The sequence below is a fragment of the Mobula hypostoma genome, chromosome 20, assembly GCF_963921235.1.
Source record: "Mobula hypostoma chromosome 20, sMobHyp1.1, whole genome shotgun sequence".
NCBI classification, from domain to species: Eukaryota; Metazoa; Chordata; class Chondrichthyes; order Myliobatiformes; family Myliobatidae; genus Mobula; species Mobula hypostoma.
The window spans coordinates 36,574,543-36,590,395 of NC_086116.1; the positions used below are offsets into that span (position 1 = coordinate 36,574,543).

At 43.5% G+C, this 15,853-nt stretch overlaps 1 protein-coding gene across 4 annotated transcripts in view; it reads left to right on the forward strand.

Moving 5' to 3' along the window:
• The window catches only part of LOC134359438 (semaphorin-3A-like), a 224,415-nt gene that overhangs the window by 131,876 nt on the left and 76,686 nt on the right, over positions 1 to 15,853 (forward strand). For all 4 annotated transcript variants that reach the window (XM_063072677.1, XM_063072678.1, XM_063072675.1 and 1 more), the window contains exon 5: positions 3,268 to 3,387. In XM_063072677.1, the coding sequence (XP_062928747.1) occupies positions 3,268 to 3,387 (120 nt within the window). The remainder of the gene's footprint in view (positions 1 to 3,267; positions 3,388 to 15,853) is intronic.

The window sequence follows — 15,853 nt, forward strand, 5'->3', positions numbered from 1 at the left end:
TTCCGCCGCCCCGGCATGGCGTTCCACATTCCAACCACTCTCTGTGTAAAGCATTTACCTCTGGCATACCCCTGTGGTTGTTCCTCTCCATGCCTTGCGGCACATCGGGCAGCAATTGCTGTTTCTTTAGCATTTGTCTGTTTTTACGAGGCTGAGATGCTAGCTCAACACTCAACCCAGCACAAATGGAAAGCATGCCAGAAGCCAGCCTGATTCAACCCCAGGACCAGGCACCTCGAAGTCTGGTGTGAATGCCACAACACCACCGGCCAGCTATGGCATACCCCTATACTTCCCTCCAATCTCCTTAAAATTATGCCCTCTCGTATTAGCCATTTCCACCCTGGGAAAACGTTTCTGCCTCTTATTATCTTGTTTTCCTCTCATCATCCTTCCCTCCAAAAAGAAAAGCCCTAGCTTGCTCAAACTATCCTCATGAGACATGTTGTCCAGTCCAGGCAGCAAACTAGTAAATCTCCCCTGCACCCTCTCTAAAGCTTCCACATCCTTCCTATAATGAGTCAACCAGAACTGAACACAGTATTCCAAACGTGGTCTAACCAGGGTTTTATAGAACTGCAACATTACCTCCTGGCTCTTGAATTCAATCCCGCTCCCTGCCCCCCCCCCCCCCCCGGACTAATGAAGGTCAACACACCATATACTTCTTTAACAACCCTATCAACTTGCAATGAAATACTACTTGGTCCATTCATGGGAGATTTCAATAGAATTAGCAGTTTTCTTTTCCAAAGAAGTATTGATATGTCAGTGTAATTGATCATGTCTGTGCCCCCTCTGCTGACATTCTGTGGATCACTACACCTACTTGACAAGACTTTATCACCATAGTACCCTTGGCCTCACGTTATCAGAGACTCTGCCTATCCATCTCTCCTCAACCCTCCTTCTTTGCATCTTCAAACAAAATTGGTCTCGCTTTGTCCCAGTTATGATGTAGCGTCTTTAACCTGAAAGGTTAGCTCTGTTTCTCTCTCCACAGAAGTTCCTTGACCTATTGAGTGTTTCTCTCTCTACAGATGCTGCCTGACCTGTTGAGTGTTTCTCTCTCCACACCTGCTGCCTGACCTGTTGAGTGTTTCTCTCTCCACAGATGCTGCCTGACCTGATTTTTCAGATTTTTCTTCCGTATTTGTACCACCTCCAGTATTTTGATTTTGATTTGTGGATGAGGGTTACCAGAGACCACATAAGGAGCAGCATTGTTGAAGCTGTGATTTGGGGTGTAACGTCATGTTTACTGTAAGCAATGTTCATTGAGGTGTGAGTGAATCTGTTGCTGACATGTAATTCAGGATGTTATGCCCCAAACTCCATCTGGCCGTCAATGACTGGGATGGAATGTGCGATAATGTTGGTAATACACTATCTGTAAAAGATGCAAGATTACTAGAATGTCGAACGTAGAACACTACAGCACAGAACATGATGTTGTGCCAGTCTTTCAACCCACTCCTGTATCATCCTCCATTTTTCTATCATCAAAGGTGCCTACCTACGAGTTTTTTGAATGTCCTTAATGTATCTGCCTCTACCACTCCCCTGCTGGCAGGGTGTTCCACGTACCCACCACTCTCTGTACAAGTAACAACCTCTGACATCCCCGCTATACTTTCCTCCAATCGCATGGAAATTATGCCCCCCTGTTTTCTGTTCCAGTAGTTTTTGGACAACTGCCCAATCAGTAAGGACCATGGGTGAATGATTGGGCATCAGACAACTGCCAGGCTGTTGTGTTTAACTGGTATCAGTCTGTCATGGGTTGGAATCATTATAGCCTTGATACTGGTTATAAAAAAAACTCAACAAGGGAATTAGGAACTTGGCCAAGGTACTATTTTTGTTGAGACTTTTTATTGTTTCATTTCCATGCTTTTGTGTGCATCATAAATAACAAGAATACTGCCTTGAAAATGAAAAGTCAATTGAAGCTCTTTGTGATCCTATCACCCTTCACAAATGTTGTTTCGGTATCTTGATAGCTTTACACTTTCACTGAATTATCTTCAGCAGTTGCTAGTCATCACCTTCAGTCAGCTGATTGCTCCAGTTCCCCTGCCAGGGAAGGTTACTTGTTATTTTATAACTGTGTGCACTGATGCAAAACACAAGACAAATAAGAGCTGATTTTCTCATTGTCCTTATTTGTAATGTGAATCTCGGTGAGTTACGGGTGAGTTTGAGTGCTGTAATGTTGGTTGTACTGTGTTATTGTTGCTCTTTGTTCAGTATTCTGGGCTCATCTTGTTATGCTGAGATCCTTCCCGGCAACCCTGCTCTGAGCCTGCCGAACAGCTCATCTACACTAACACAGGTCCCTTTCAGCGGTCCCGCAATCAGCAGCGGAGCTATAAATATTACCGTGGCACCATCTCCACACATTCCAGAACTTCCTGGGACGTTTCCACTGTAATAGCAACCTTCTGTGCAAATATACCACGAGTTTTCAGAACTTCATGAAAGCCTCTTTCGCTAATTTAAGACCAAAGCCCAGATGACGTTCAAGGTCTGCAGAATGATCCAAAGTAAATTTCAAATTCAAAGTAAGTTTGATGGTAAATTTATTATTAAAGTACATGTATGTCACCGTCTACTACCCTGAGATTCATTTTCTTGCAGGCGTTCATAGTAGATACAAGAAAGGCAATGGAATCAGTGAAAAACTACGCACAAAGAATGGGAAACAACCAATGTGAAAAAGAAGACAAACAGGGCAATAAATAAATAATACTGAGGACTTTGTATCCAGACCTACTTGTGATCCAACACTGTATCATCCAAACCCACTTTTGAACTGATCCTCAGCTGCTCCATAGTTCACCCCGTTAGCCTCTTCCTGATCACAATGGTTACATCCTCCAGTTTCAAGTTCCCAAGCTAGTAAATAGATTAACTGGTATAAGCAACAGCCCCCCTTCCTGAAACAAAGCTGCAGAGAATTGATATGGCTCATGTTATTGTGATTGTGCTTGTTTCTGGGGAGCGATGGTCAATGAATTCATCCTTTAAGGTTCCTTCACTGTGAGGCAAACCTGTCATCCACAAACACCAGTTTCTAACCTCCTGCACTGATAATTTAAACACAAGAAGCAAGGTTGCCAGTATTCAGAGAGAAGTCTGACATGCTTTACAGAGCATGGGGTGACAGCTCCAGAAACATTCAGCAAAGTCCAATTTGAACTGAAGTCAGTTTGAATGTAATGACTTGGAGTGCTGACTGAGTCCCTGTCTTTACCTCTCACACAGAAAGAATGTGCTAATTTCATCCGGGTTTTGGAGCACTTTAACCAGACTCACCTGTACGCCTGTGGGACAGGAGCCTTCCACCCTGTCTGTGCCTACATCGAAGTTGGCCATCCAGCTGAGGTAAGACCTCTGTCTATCTCCTTGTTTCCTATGTTTCTCTTAGTGAGTCAGGCTCTTATTATTGTCCAAAAGGCCTGCCTGTCTCCCATCCCCTTGTTTCCTTGGGAGTTTAGACATGTGAATGACCACACTGGAGGTGGTGAATGCCACCAAGTAATTGGTCTCTGAGTCACGTGAAGCTCTTAGTTGTTGTTTTTCAGCTAACCATTGAACAGTGAGCATAACACTTCTTTTGCACTATTTGATTTTCTAATTTGTAATAATGTTATGCCTTTTCACCATACTGCCTCTGCCAAACAACAAATATCAGGTCATCTAAATCAGTGGTAATAAACGTGATATTGATTTTGAGTTCTGGAGCAGGGACATGGTGAACACAGGGGAGTCGGATTGTAGAGGAGAATGAGAAAATCGTGAAAGAACAAGGATTAACCAAAGGGAATGCTTTGAGTTTTGGGCTCACAGAGAGAGGTTGACATCACAAAGTTGATGTCACAATGCTTGAGTTTTGGCTCACGGAGAGGGTTGACATCACAAGATTTGAATTTTGGCTTACAAAGAGGGGTTGACGTCACAAGGCTTGAGTTTTGGCTCACAGCGAGGGTTGACATCACAAGATTTGAGTTTTGGCTCACAGAGAGGGGTTGACATCACGAGCTGACTTCACAAGACTTGAGTTTTGGTTTACGGAGAGGGGTTGACATCACAAACTGATGTCACAAGACTTGCGTTTTGGCTCACAAAGAGGGTTGACATCATAGGATTTGAATTTTGGCTCACAAAGAGGTGTTGACATCACAAGGCTTGAGTTTTGTCTCACAGAGAGGGGTTGACATCTCAATCTGATCGACTTCCTTGCATGGATATAATATGCTGGATTCTTCAAGCGCACCTGTCAGCTCCAGCTTGCTGAGGTTGTGGCAATGATTTGCTAGCCTTAGAGGGGTCTGATCTACAGGAGATATTGCCTGACGCTTTTTGTTCTTTTTTTTTCTTTTCTCAATTCCTTCTTAGTTTCCTGCCAGCTTTCAGCCCCTCGCTGCCACGCTGCTGGTGGTGAGTTGCGCTGGTTGATGTGGAATAACTGCAACCTCGTAGAGATGTAGATCTGCCATGACACCTTGGATAAATCTGTACATGGTCAGATAGTGCACGGTGTTTGGCTGAAACAGTGTACTAACTACCCCAAAATGGCAGGACACTGTCATTCATCGTTCAATTTGCCTCTTTTTCCATTGAGGTTGATCACTGGGGGATATTTAGGTAATCACTAGAACAGAAGTTCCCAACCTGGGGTCCACCATTAATGGTAGGGGTCCATGGTATAAAAAGGGTTGGGTAGCCCTGCACTGATGGTAGGAGTCCATGGCATGATAAAGGTCGGGAAGCCCTGCACCGGAGGGTGGTAATAGGGAGGGCTATTAATTCCTAATGTTCTCCTCTTCTCTATGGTGGCACAGAACAGAAATAGAAGTGGAAAATTTGTGTTGCTATAGCACCTCCCACAGCTCTGGACAGTCCAGACAGCTTCACGTGCAATCAGCTGTTTGTTCATCAGTCGGAGGATGAAACTCCTTTCTCTTTCTTTGAATTTTTTTCACTTCCGGCTTGGCAAGTATATAGCTTTCATGTCATGTGGAGAATCTCCCCACCAGCCCGGCACTCCATCGTCACTGTACTGCAGGTCAGACTGGAACTTTGTGCTGGAGTTGAGAGGGACTGAACCCTGTCTGCACCTCAGGACCACCCATTGGCCGCTTTGGCCACTGACATGTGAGTGGCAGATCCTTTGCGGTGTTTTGTGGTGACAAACCAGCCATCTACAGCATCAGTCTCAGTTACAGCGAATAGCTCACTAAACCTGGATTAAATGTCGTTTACTGGCCGTGACTACTCACTGTGAAAGTGCTTGCTGAATAGTTTTCTAGCTCACAAAATGTCTTTACAAACGAATCTATTCGTAACCTCTACAGCTGAGAGCTTCGAGTGCATAACCCACTCCACAATGTCGCTTTATCCACATCATGCTCAGAAAGTCATTGACTGCCAGGTGGAACCTCAGTAAATCCCATCGTAACAACAAAAGTGGCAAACTGAATAACGACATTGGAGTCACAAGGAGATGTGGATGACAGAGCACACACTCCAAGCACAGTCCAGATGGTAACAGTATACACAGGCATTTTTAGAACATAATTTAATATTACTGAGGCAGTACACATCAGCCCACTGTGACCAAGCCACAAAAGAGGAGTATGCAGACCATTTGGAATAAGAATCTGGATAACTAGCATTGCGAAATTCAGTTAATGTGGCTCTCAACGAAGGATTTGTTTCAACAATTATAATGCATGGCTTAAAAATTGAAGGGCAAGAGAATGCATTTTGATCTTCTGCCAAGACAGTCCAATTACAGAAATAATCTTTTAATTACAGGTGTGATTAATATTGCAGTGGGGGAAATTTCCATTAAACATCTGCTAAGACGATACTGAATGTCTGAAAGACTGATCTGTGGCTTCCAGTTATCTACTTGGAATTAAAAACGTTTGTAACTGGGTTATCAGTATTCCAGTCACTCTCTGCCACAGGTATTTTGTAAATGTGATTTTGAATCTTAGAGCCATAAATTAAACTTCTGAATCCTCTTGTGGGGAAGCAGAAACCACAACTGAAAGAAGACGAGCAGTTGGGCAATGATCACTTGAGGATTATCGGTACAGATTTCCGTCATTCAATGCTCCTGCCACTGTCTTCTGAAGGAAAAAGCAGAAACTAAATACTTTTGTCTGGAAAATGATATTCAGAGCAGTTCCTGCCTTCCAGCTTCCTCCCAGGGACCCAATATTTTGTCTCTACAGGGAGTTATTTCACTGATGTATTGAGATCACCCAACAGCAAGCAACTCCGCAGTATCTACAGCCATCAGCACCTGGCCCATAGACAATGCCATCTGTAATACATTCCAGCAGGAGAGTGCCTTCCCTCCTGTGCAACCACGTACAGATTAGAAATACAAATACCTTTCTCAACATAAGCATCATCTACAATTCACCCTTCAGAAAACCCGGGACAAGCACGTCTCCTCCATGTTAATGAATCAACGTTCTAAACCAAATTTAATGATTGATTTATTATTATGCAAATAGGAAGGAGAATCACCCAAAATGAATCTCAGCAGCTGCTTCAGCCTGTCAAACTCAGTGATTTACTGGAGCGTGTAATGGTTGCTGTTAGCCTCATGCTCTCTGTGCACTAGGCTGTAAACAAAATTAACTTTGCCATTCAACACTAAGTCCAATGCAGACTGCCTCCTGGCTGCTACTGGGACAGACCTTCCTGAACACAGTCCACAAGTTTACCATATTTCATCCCTGATCGTGTCTGCTTATCCAGAAAAAAATAACTGTTAAAATCTACAAAAGCTCTGCCGTTGCAAAGAAGTTGTCCAATGTTGTTTTCCTGAGACTTGCCAGAAGACAACTCCCAGAGACCCCAAACTCTTCTCTCTAATGTTGTTGCCCTGAGACTTGCCAGAAGACAACTCCCAGAGACCCCAAACTCTTCTCTCTAATGTTGTTGCCCTGAGACTTGCCAGAAGACAACTCCCAGGGACCCCAAACTCTTCTCTCTAATGTTGTTGCCCTGAGATTTGCCAGAAGACAACTCCCAGAGACCCCAAACTCTTCTCTCTAATATTGTTTTCCTGAGATTTGCCAGAAGACAACTCCCAGAGACCCCAAACTCTTCTCTCTAATGTTGTTGCCCTGAGACTTGCCAGAAGACAACTCCCAGAGACCCCAAACTCTTCTCTCTAATGTTGTTGCCCTGAGACTTGCCAGAAGACAACTCCCAGGGACATCAAAGTCTTCTCTCCAATGTCCTTGTCTGAGAGTAACCAGACATTAGCTCAGAGGACCTCAAACCCTTCTCTCCAATGTACTTGTCCTGAGTGTAGCCAGTCATCAGCAGTCAGGAACACCGGATTCTTCTCTCTAATGTCCTATACTAAGAGTTGTCAGGAGACAGTTCCCAGGGACCCCACCCAACTCTTCCCTGCAACGCCTTTGTTCTGAGTGTAGCCAGACATCAGCTCCCACGGACTTCAAACTCTTCTTGCTTTGTTAATTCTTCCATCATTTCTCCTCTGCTTGGTTATATTCACCCCTTCATTTAACAAAGGGGACACTGAATGTATGCTCGTGGTCTTCATCCACTTCAAGGTTTGAAACGTTGTGCATTCAGGGATGCTCTTCTGCACACCGCTGTTGTAATGTCTGGTTGTTAGAACATTTCAAGTTCAAGAACGCAAACCCGAGGAAATCTGCAGATGCTGGAAATTCAAGCAACACACCTAAAAATTGCTGGTGAATGCAGCAGGCCAGGCAGCATCTATAGGAAGAGGTACAGTCGACGTTTCGGGCTGGGACCCTTCGTCAGGACTAACTGAAAGAAGAGATAGTAAGAGATTTGAAAGTGGGAGGGGGAGGGGGAGATTCAAAATGATAGGAGAAGACAGGAGGGGGAGGGATGGAGCTAAGAGCTGGAAAGTTGATCGGCAAAAGGGATACGAGAAGGGGGAGAAGGGAGAGGATCATGGGACGGGAGGGCTAGGGAAAAAGAAAGGGGGAGGGGAGCCTCTTTTACCTCCCCTTCATACCCCATCCACTTACCGGTATTTATTATTTGAAAAAAAAAATTTCTCTCTGTTTTTTCCTCCCTCTGTCCCTGTCACTATACTCCTTGCCCATCCTCTGGGCTTCCCTCCCCCTTTCTTTTTCCCTAGCCCTCCCGTCCCATGATCCTCTCCCTTCTCCAGCCTCCTATCCCTTTTGCCAATCAACTTTCCAGCACTTAGCTCCATCCCTCCCCCTCCTGTCTTCTCCTATCATTTCAGATCTCCCCCTCCCCCTCCCACTTTCAAATTTCTTCTTTCAGTTAGTCCTGACGAAGGGTCTCGGCCCGAAATGTCGACTATACCTCTTCCTATAGATGCTGCCTGGCCTGCTGCGTTCACCAGCAACTTTTATGTGTGTTATCTCAAGTTCAAGTTCCTGTTAGCTTGAACCAGTCTGACCATTCTCCTCTGACCTCTCTCATTAACAGGGTACTTTCACCCTCAGAACTGGTTGTTTCCTGTTTTTTGCACCATTCTCTGTAAACTCTCGAGACTGCTGTATGTGAAAATCCCCGGAGATGAGCGGTTTTTGAGATACTCAAGCAATCCTCTCAGGCACCATCAGTCATTCCACAGTCAAAGTCGCTTAGATCACATTTCTTCCCCATTCTGATGTTTGATCTGAACAACTACTGAGTCTCTCGACCATGTCTGCATGCTCTCGTGCTTTCAGTTGCTGTACAGGTTTAAGGTGATTGACTGATTAGATTTAGATTTTTGCATTAACGAGCAGAGGTGCAAGTGTACCTAATAAAGTGGCCAGTGAGTGAAATTGCCTCTTTTATTAAGTACACTCATCCTTGGTCACTTGAGGGCCTGAGCTGTAAGTAGAGTTTGGAGAGGCTAGGACCTCCTGTCAGATAGGGGGAAGAGGTGACCTGTTAGAGGTGTATAAAATCGTGAAGGGCATAGTCAAGATGAATGCACGCAGTCTGTTGTCCCCAGGGTTAGACGATCAAGAACAAGAAAGTACAGGTTTAAGGTGAGAGAGAATAGGAACCTGAGAGGTTTCACACAGTGTGTGATCAGTATATAGAATGAGCTGCCAGAGGAAGTGGTTGAGACAGCTATTTTAACAACATATAAAAACAACTTTACAGGTACGTGGATAGGAAAGGTTGTGGCTGATGTGGGCTGAATACAGAAAGTTGGCCTCGATGGGAGTTTTGGTTGCTGTGGAGTGGCTGTGCCAAAAAGCTTACTTCCTTGCTCTATAACACTATGACTCAATATTAACATCTTCTGTTTACATAGCACCTTTAGCATAACAAAAGTGTTTCAACCATTTCACTATTATGTTACCAAACGAAACATTCAAACGCAGAATGTTTGGACGGGTGACTCAAGCTGAACAAAAACCTTAATGTTAAGAAATGTTTTAACTGTGGAGCGAGAATGACAGGTGGGAGTGACATCCGAAGGTTGCAGTCTGAGTGCTCAGAGGCAACACCGAGTAACGCTCCAAAACTGGTTAACAATGAGTTTATTTTTATTTTTTAATAAACTATACAGACAGATTAACAAATTATCTTTAAGTCAGAAATAGTTCTGGCTTGGGTGATGTGGTAGCACAGTGATTACTATAACGCTTTGCAGTGCCAGCTGTAAGATCAGGGTTCCGTAAGGAGCTCGTACATTCTCCCTGTGACTGCATGGGTTTCCTGGGAATGCTCTGGCCTCCTCCACATTTGAAATGCATATTGATTAGGGTTAGTGAAGTGTAGGCACGCTATTTTGGCAGCAGAATTACAGTGACACTTCTGGGCTTCCCCCCACACATTCTTGGACTGGTTGGCTGTTGATGCAAACAACACATTTCATTGTGCATATGTTTCGATGTTTTGATGTACAGGTGACTAATAAAGCTCACCAAGCTAATCCTTCAACCAGTAAAACCAGCTGGTCAGAATTTTGCAATGCTGGGATCCAGGGTTCTGTGGAAGAGGTAGGAAAATGGAGCCGGGATTAGACCAGCCACGACCTTATTGAATGATGGAGAAGTGTCACTTTCTCATGTTCTTCTGTCTCCTTGTGGTCCAGTTTTGCTTATTTTCCACTTGAGGCTACTTCATTATTCTGAACCTATGCGCCGAGCTTCACCTTCCTTCAGTAGATACACTTCGTCGCCGTGTCAGTGACCTCATTCTGTGGCAATTTGTTTCCTTTAAACAGCCCTTGTGATTGTTGAAGGATAAAGTGATTTCTTCTTGCTCCTCTGGACCAGATTCCTACCCTGCCTCACCATTCTCTGTCACTCTTGTCGCCTGTAGCCATGCTCTGCTCTGTAGCTCAATATCGATGGGATTACAGATTCCCGTCTGAGATTACAAATACTAATCTCAGTATCTCTGAGGCTCAGAACCAACTACTGCTCCCTCAAAGGAACACAGACGACAAGTCGAAGCAACAGGTCATGAATGAAAACAAAATTGGATGATGTTATGAAAAATGGAGGATTTTATTTTGCATGGGAAAGTAAAAATTTATTAAGTAATAAATTGTTTTACTTGGCAAACCATACTGCAGAAGTCACTCTTCCACATTCTGCTTACATTCTTCTGTCGTGGTTTAGTATTCATTTGCATATCAGAGGTGACTTTGCACACATTCCTTCTGCCGGGGTTGAGAACACTGACAGTTCTCACAGGGCTGAATAAAATCAGAGATTAAAGACCCTTCCATTACTGTTCATCCACTTACTGTCCCTGGCAACACTAAGCACTTAATTTAATTCACCAAGCAAAGAACTACTGTCATGTGGAACAGGTAATCAACAAGGTGAAAATTAAAGAAAGCTGTTTCCGAGCAGGCAGACGGGTGGCAGAGTTCTTGTTCGGTTCACTGGCCATCCAGGTTAATTCAAATCAATAGCCAGTTACCTGATTTCAAAGAGCAATAGATCCTAATCCAGCCCTAAGCAACGAACAACTTTACCACAGAGTTTTCGCTACAAATTACAGTATCTGTATTCTCTTGTGTCTATCTGACCTAACTCTAACCTTGACCTTCGTCTTCTCCATCCTTCAGTTATTCTTATGTTGAATCGTCAGAACTAATGGGAATAAAGTGATATCCTAAGTTCATTCATCCCTGGAAAAATGATGTTACTGGCTTTAAACTGAAATCCATTTCATCAGTGTAACAGATTGAAATGATTATGTGGTGGTCTTTCATTATTTCTAACCATGAGCGTTCGTCCTCCACTGGTTAACCTCCCTTCAGTTTTGTCTGGTTTATTGTCCCCCAGGCAGCACCGCACCCCATCACTGCAGTTACACAGTGAGTGCACCTACAGGGTTTTGTTGGCAGAGGAACCATTCATCTGGAAAAACGTGAAGCTACGTTTACACTCCGGTCTAACTTCTGGTGTTTTGTTTGGAGTAAAAGAGGATGGGAGGTGACTTGATAGAGGTGTGCAAGATGATGAAAGGCGTAGATCATGTGGACGGCCAGGGACATTTTCTCAGGGTAGAAATGTCTAATATAAAGAGCCAAATTTCAAGGTGATTGGAAGAAAGTATAGGAGGGATGTCAGACGAAGTTTCTTTTACAGAGAGTGGTGGGTGTGTAGAACACCCTGACAGGGCTGGTGCTATAAACAGATACATTAGGCACATTTAAGAAACTTTTAAATAGGAACATCTTTAGGGAGCGGTGTCTCAGAAAGGCAGCATCCATTAGTAAGGACCTCCAGCACCCAGGGCTTGCCCTTTTCTCACTGTTACCATCGGGTAGGAGATACAGAAGCCTGATGGCACACACTCAGCGATTCAGGAACAGCTTCTTCCCCTCCGCCATCCGATTCCAAAATGGACATTGAAGCCTTGGACACTACCTCACTTTTTTAATATACAGTATCTCTGTTTTGCACATTAAAAAAAAATCTATTCAATATACGTAATTGATTTACTTGTTCATTTAATATTTTTTATATTATTTATTATTATTATTATTTCTCTCTATCTGCTAGATTATGTATTGCATTGAACTGCTGCTGCTAAGTTAACAAATTTCACGTCACACGCCAGTGATAATAAACCTGATTCTGATTATAGAAAAATGTAGGGCTATGTAGGAGGGAAAGGTTAGATAGATCTCAGAGTTGGTTATAAGGTCACTAAAGGGCAAAGGACTTATACTATCTATGTTCAGTGAGTGTGGGTTTGAATAAGTTCCCTCCATTGTCTTTTGGTTTTCAGATCCTAACTGGCACCCTAGATTTTTTTAAGTCATCAGCTGTCATCATTATATCACTATTATTATTAATATGATTACTAAGCTAATTGTTCGATCAACAACAGTCATCAGAGGTAAATTTCAGTTCTTTAATAATCCAGGAAATGATTCTTCAAAATGCCGGTGTAATTGACTAATTGTGTGGAAGGGGCTTTCGGCTAACCATACTAAGTGTGTGATGTATCGATAATAGTCACCACTGCTTCGGTTGAACAGAGTAGACCATAAGATATAGGCCATTTTGGTTAACCAGACTAAGTGGATGATATATTGACGATGAGCACTCCTGTTTTGGTTAACCAGACAGCTTGAGGTGATTTATCAATTACAGCCACACTCACGTCAGGAAGTAACTAACGGAAATTGGAACTAGCTGCCTTGTAATTACTATCACAGTGATGGAGATACCAGATTGTCATCTTCATCATAAAGTGATCTTGCATGAAATAAAGTTCTTTAAATTGACTTTAGCTAATGCTAATAAAGTCTTCATTTAATATAGATTTAAATTTAGAATTTCATTGACAGCTTGATTGCTGAATATTGTTTGGGAAGTTAAATAATAGTTCATCATGTCAAAGTGAAAAGTGGATGTTAATATCTATCCAGAAATTAGAAGCATAGATTCCCACAACGTTAACCCAAGAGATTTTGCAGATGCTGGAAATCCAGAGCAACACACTCAAAATGCTGAGAGGAACTCAGCAGGTCAGACTGAATCTATGGAGGGGAATAAATAGTTGAAGTTTTTGGCCGAGACCCTTCACGACAGGAAAGGTAGGGGGTAGAAACCAGAATAAGAAGGTGTGGGGGGGGCAGGGGAAGAAGTATAAACTAGAAGGTAATCCAGGTGGGTGGGGGAAGGGGGTTGAAGTGAGAAGCTAGGAGATGATAGGTGGGGAAGATAAAGGGCTGAAGAAGAAGGAATTTGATAGGAGAGGAGGAAGGCAGACCTTGGGAGAAAAAGAAGGAGAGGCACCGGGGAATGTGATAGTCAGGTGAGGAGAAGAGAAGAACCAGAATGGGAAATGGAGTATTCTCACAACATATGTTTGTAAGGGGGTTTCGTCTCTTATGTTACTGCGCAGGCTAATTAAAATGGCTTCTTTGTTATGTTCTACTGGGGAATGCTTCTTTGTTATGTTAAATGCTGAGAAAGTCTCTAGCTAGACATTTGCTTGTGTTAATACAGATAGCAGGGTGCTATTAGCCAATGGGTGGTCACGTATCGTTTTGTTTTCGGATACAATGCTGTATCATATGACTGGTAACGGGGTTTTCGGCGGGGAGTCGGAGGAGAGACGGAGAGGACGGCGGACTTGCGGAAAGGCTCCGGTCGATCACTCCGGGTGGTCCCGAGCCGTAAATCGACAGGATCCGGGTGGTCATCAGGAATCGATTGAGCTCCAACGGTTGTGCACGAAGATCTTGGACTTTGATAAGTCTGGCGCTTTTTTTTTCCATTACTTCCTTTTCTGTATCGAACTGATATTAATTTCATAGACGTAGTAATATCTATAAAGTGTACTTGGTAAAGCGTACTGTGTGTGCTGGCTGATGATTGATGTTTGGGATCGATTCGGGCGGCAGTGGTGCACCAACCGACTCAGAGGGAAGCGTTCAGGCAGGTGCTTGGCGAGATTTCCCCTAGACATATACCAGCCAATATAGCTGAGCGTTACATTTTATTACTGGTAGATAACCTTCATCAACTGGTTATGTTTGAGGGAACATCTTGACCAGAGAGTCAAGATTTAACTCCAGTTCCTGCCTTGGTTACATATCCAAAGAGCCTCCTGGTTATGATTTGAAGAGAAGGTGGTGCAGTTACCTCTGACTAAGCTGTAAAAGCAGATGCTTTGTCGTCAAATATACACTGTTCAAAGTAAACAGGGGGCTTGTCTACTCCCCCGGCCATAGACATCCTAGGACCAACAACACTAAAGTGGTATATCCATTCACCCACTGGCGGTGGATCTGACTTCACCGCTCTGGATTTCAGTGGGATGATGATCATTGTAGGGTCGTGGTTTACAGTAGGTGAGCCTGCTTGCAGAGACTGGATTGCTAATTCTGTCTAATGATGTGAATCTCATGCACTTTATGTGGTACAGCTGAGAGTAATCATGTCAGTGACTTCACATGGAAGCAGAAAAAAAATCAAACTGTCCCAGGCCAGTATTCAGTGCAGACCTCTTCTCTCCTGGAGACGCAGCAGGCTACAGATGTTGGCGTTTGGAGCACAAAGGAACTCAACAGATGGTAATATCTGTGTGACAAGATGCAAGGACTCAGTCTGAAACATCAGCTGTCCATTTCCCTCCTCAGATGCACTCTGACCCACTGAGTTACTCGCAGTTTGTTCTTTGTTCTGCAAATTGGAGTCTGTTTTCTGCTGTCTTGGTGTCTCTTACTGAATGTCCAGCAGTATTCAATTAGAAAGGTTCTGCTAACAATTTTGACTTCTTATCCTTAAACAGTCATCTACTAAGCATATTATCAGTAGCAGGGTCGGATAGCAGTGAGTGTAACACTACTACAGCGGCAGTGTTCCGGATTCAATTCTGTCACTCTCTGTAAGGAGTTTGTACGTTCTTCCCGTGATCATGTGGGTTTCCTCCAGGTGCTCCGGTTTCCTCCCACAGTCCAAAGATGCAGAGCACAAAACATAGAGCAGAAGAGCAGCCATGATATTGTGCCTACCTTTTAACTTACTCCATGATCGATCTAACCATTCCCTCCCACATTCCACTTTTTCTATCATCCATGTACCTATTTAAGACTCCCTTAAATGTCCCTAATGTACTTGCCTCTACCACCACCCCTGGCAGTCAATTCCATGCACCTGTCACTCTCTGTGTAAAAACAAACCTACCTCTGTCATCCTCCCCAAACGTTCCTGCAAACACATTAAAGTTATGCCCCCTTGTATCAGCAAGTTTAGTAGGCTAACTGGCGCCACAGGTTCATTGGACCTGTTCCCATGTTGTACTTCTGATACAAAATGTAAAATATCCCTGATCTGGTACTAATTTCTCTGTTGCCCTAGCATTATTCAAAGGAAAACCATGTTCTCTACAACAACTGTGGTCCAAATTTCAGAATAAGTTTATTATCAAACTGTGGTTCTGTCACTGTCTAAAACCCTGAGATTTATTTTCTTGTGGGCATTCACTGTAAATCGGAGAAAACACTAGAATCAATGAAAGGCCGCACCCAACTGTCAGACAAACAACCACTGTGCAAAAGACAACAGACTGTGCAAATACAAAATAAAACTAATGATAAGTAAGTAATACATATTGAGAACATGAGGTGAAGTGTTCTTGAAAGTGAGTCCATAGTCTATGGGAACAGTTTAATGATGGGGCGAGTGAAGTTATCCTCTTCACTCAACTTCACTTTCATTCTTCCCGCTCTAAACTCAGTCCTGATGCAGGTCGAGACCTGAAACATCGATAATTTCTTCCCTCTGCAGAAGCAGCTCAACCCATTCAGTTCCTGCGCAGTTCGTTTCTTCGTTCCAGATCCCGGCATCTGCTCCCTCTTGCT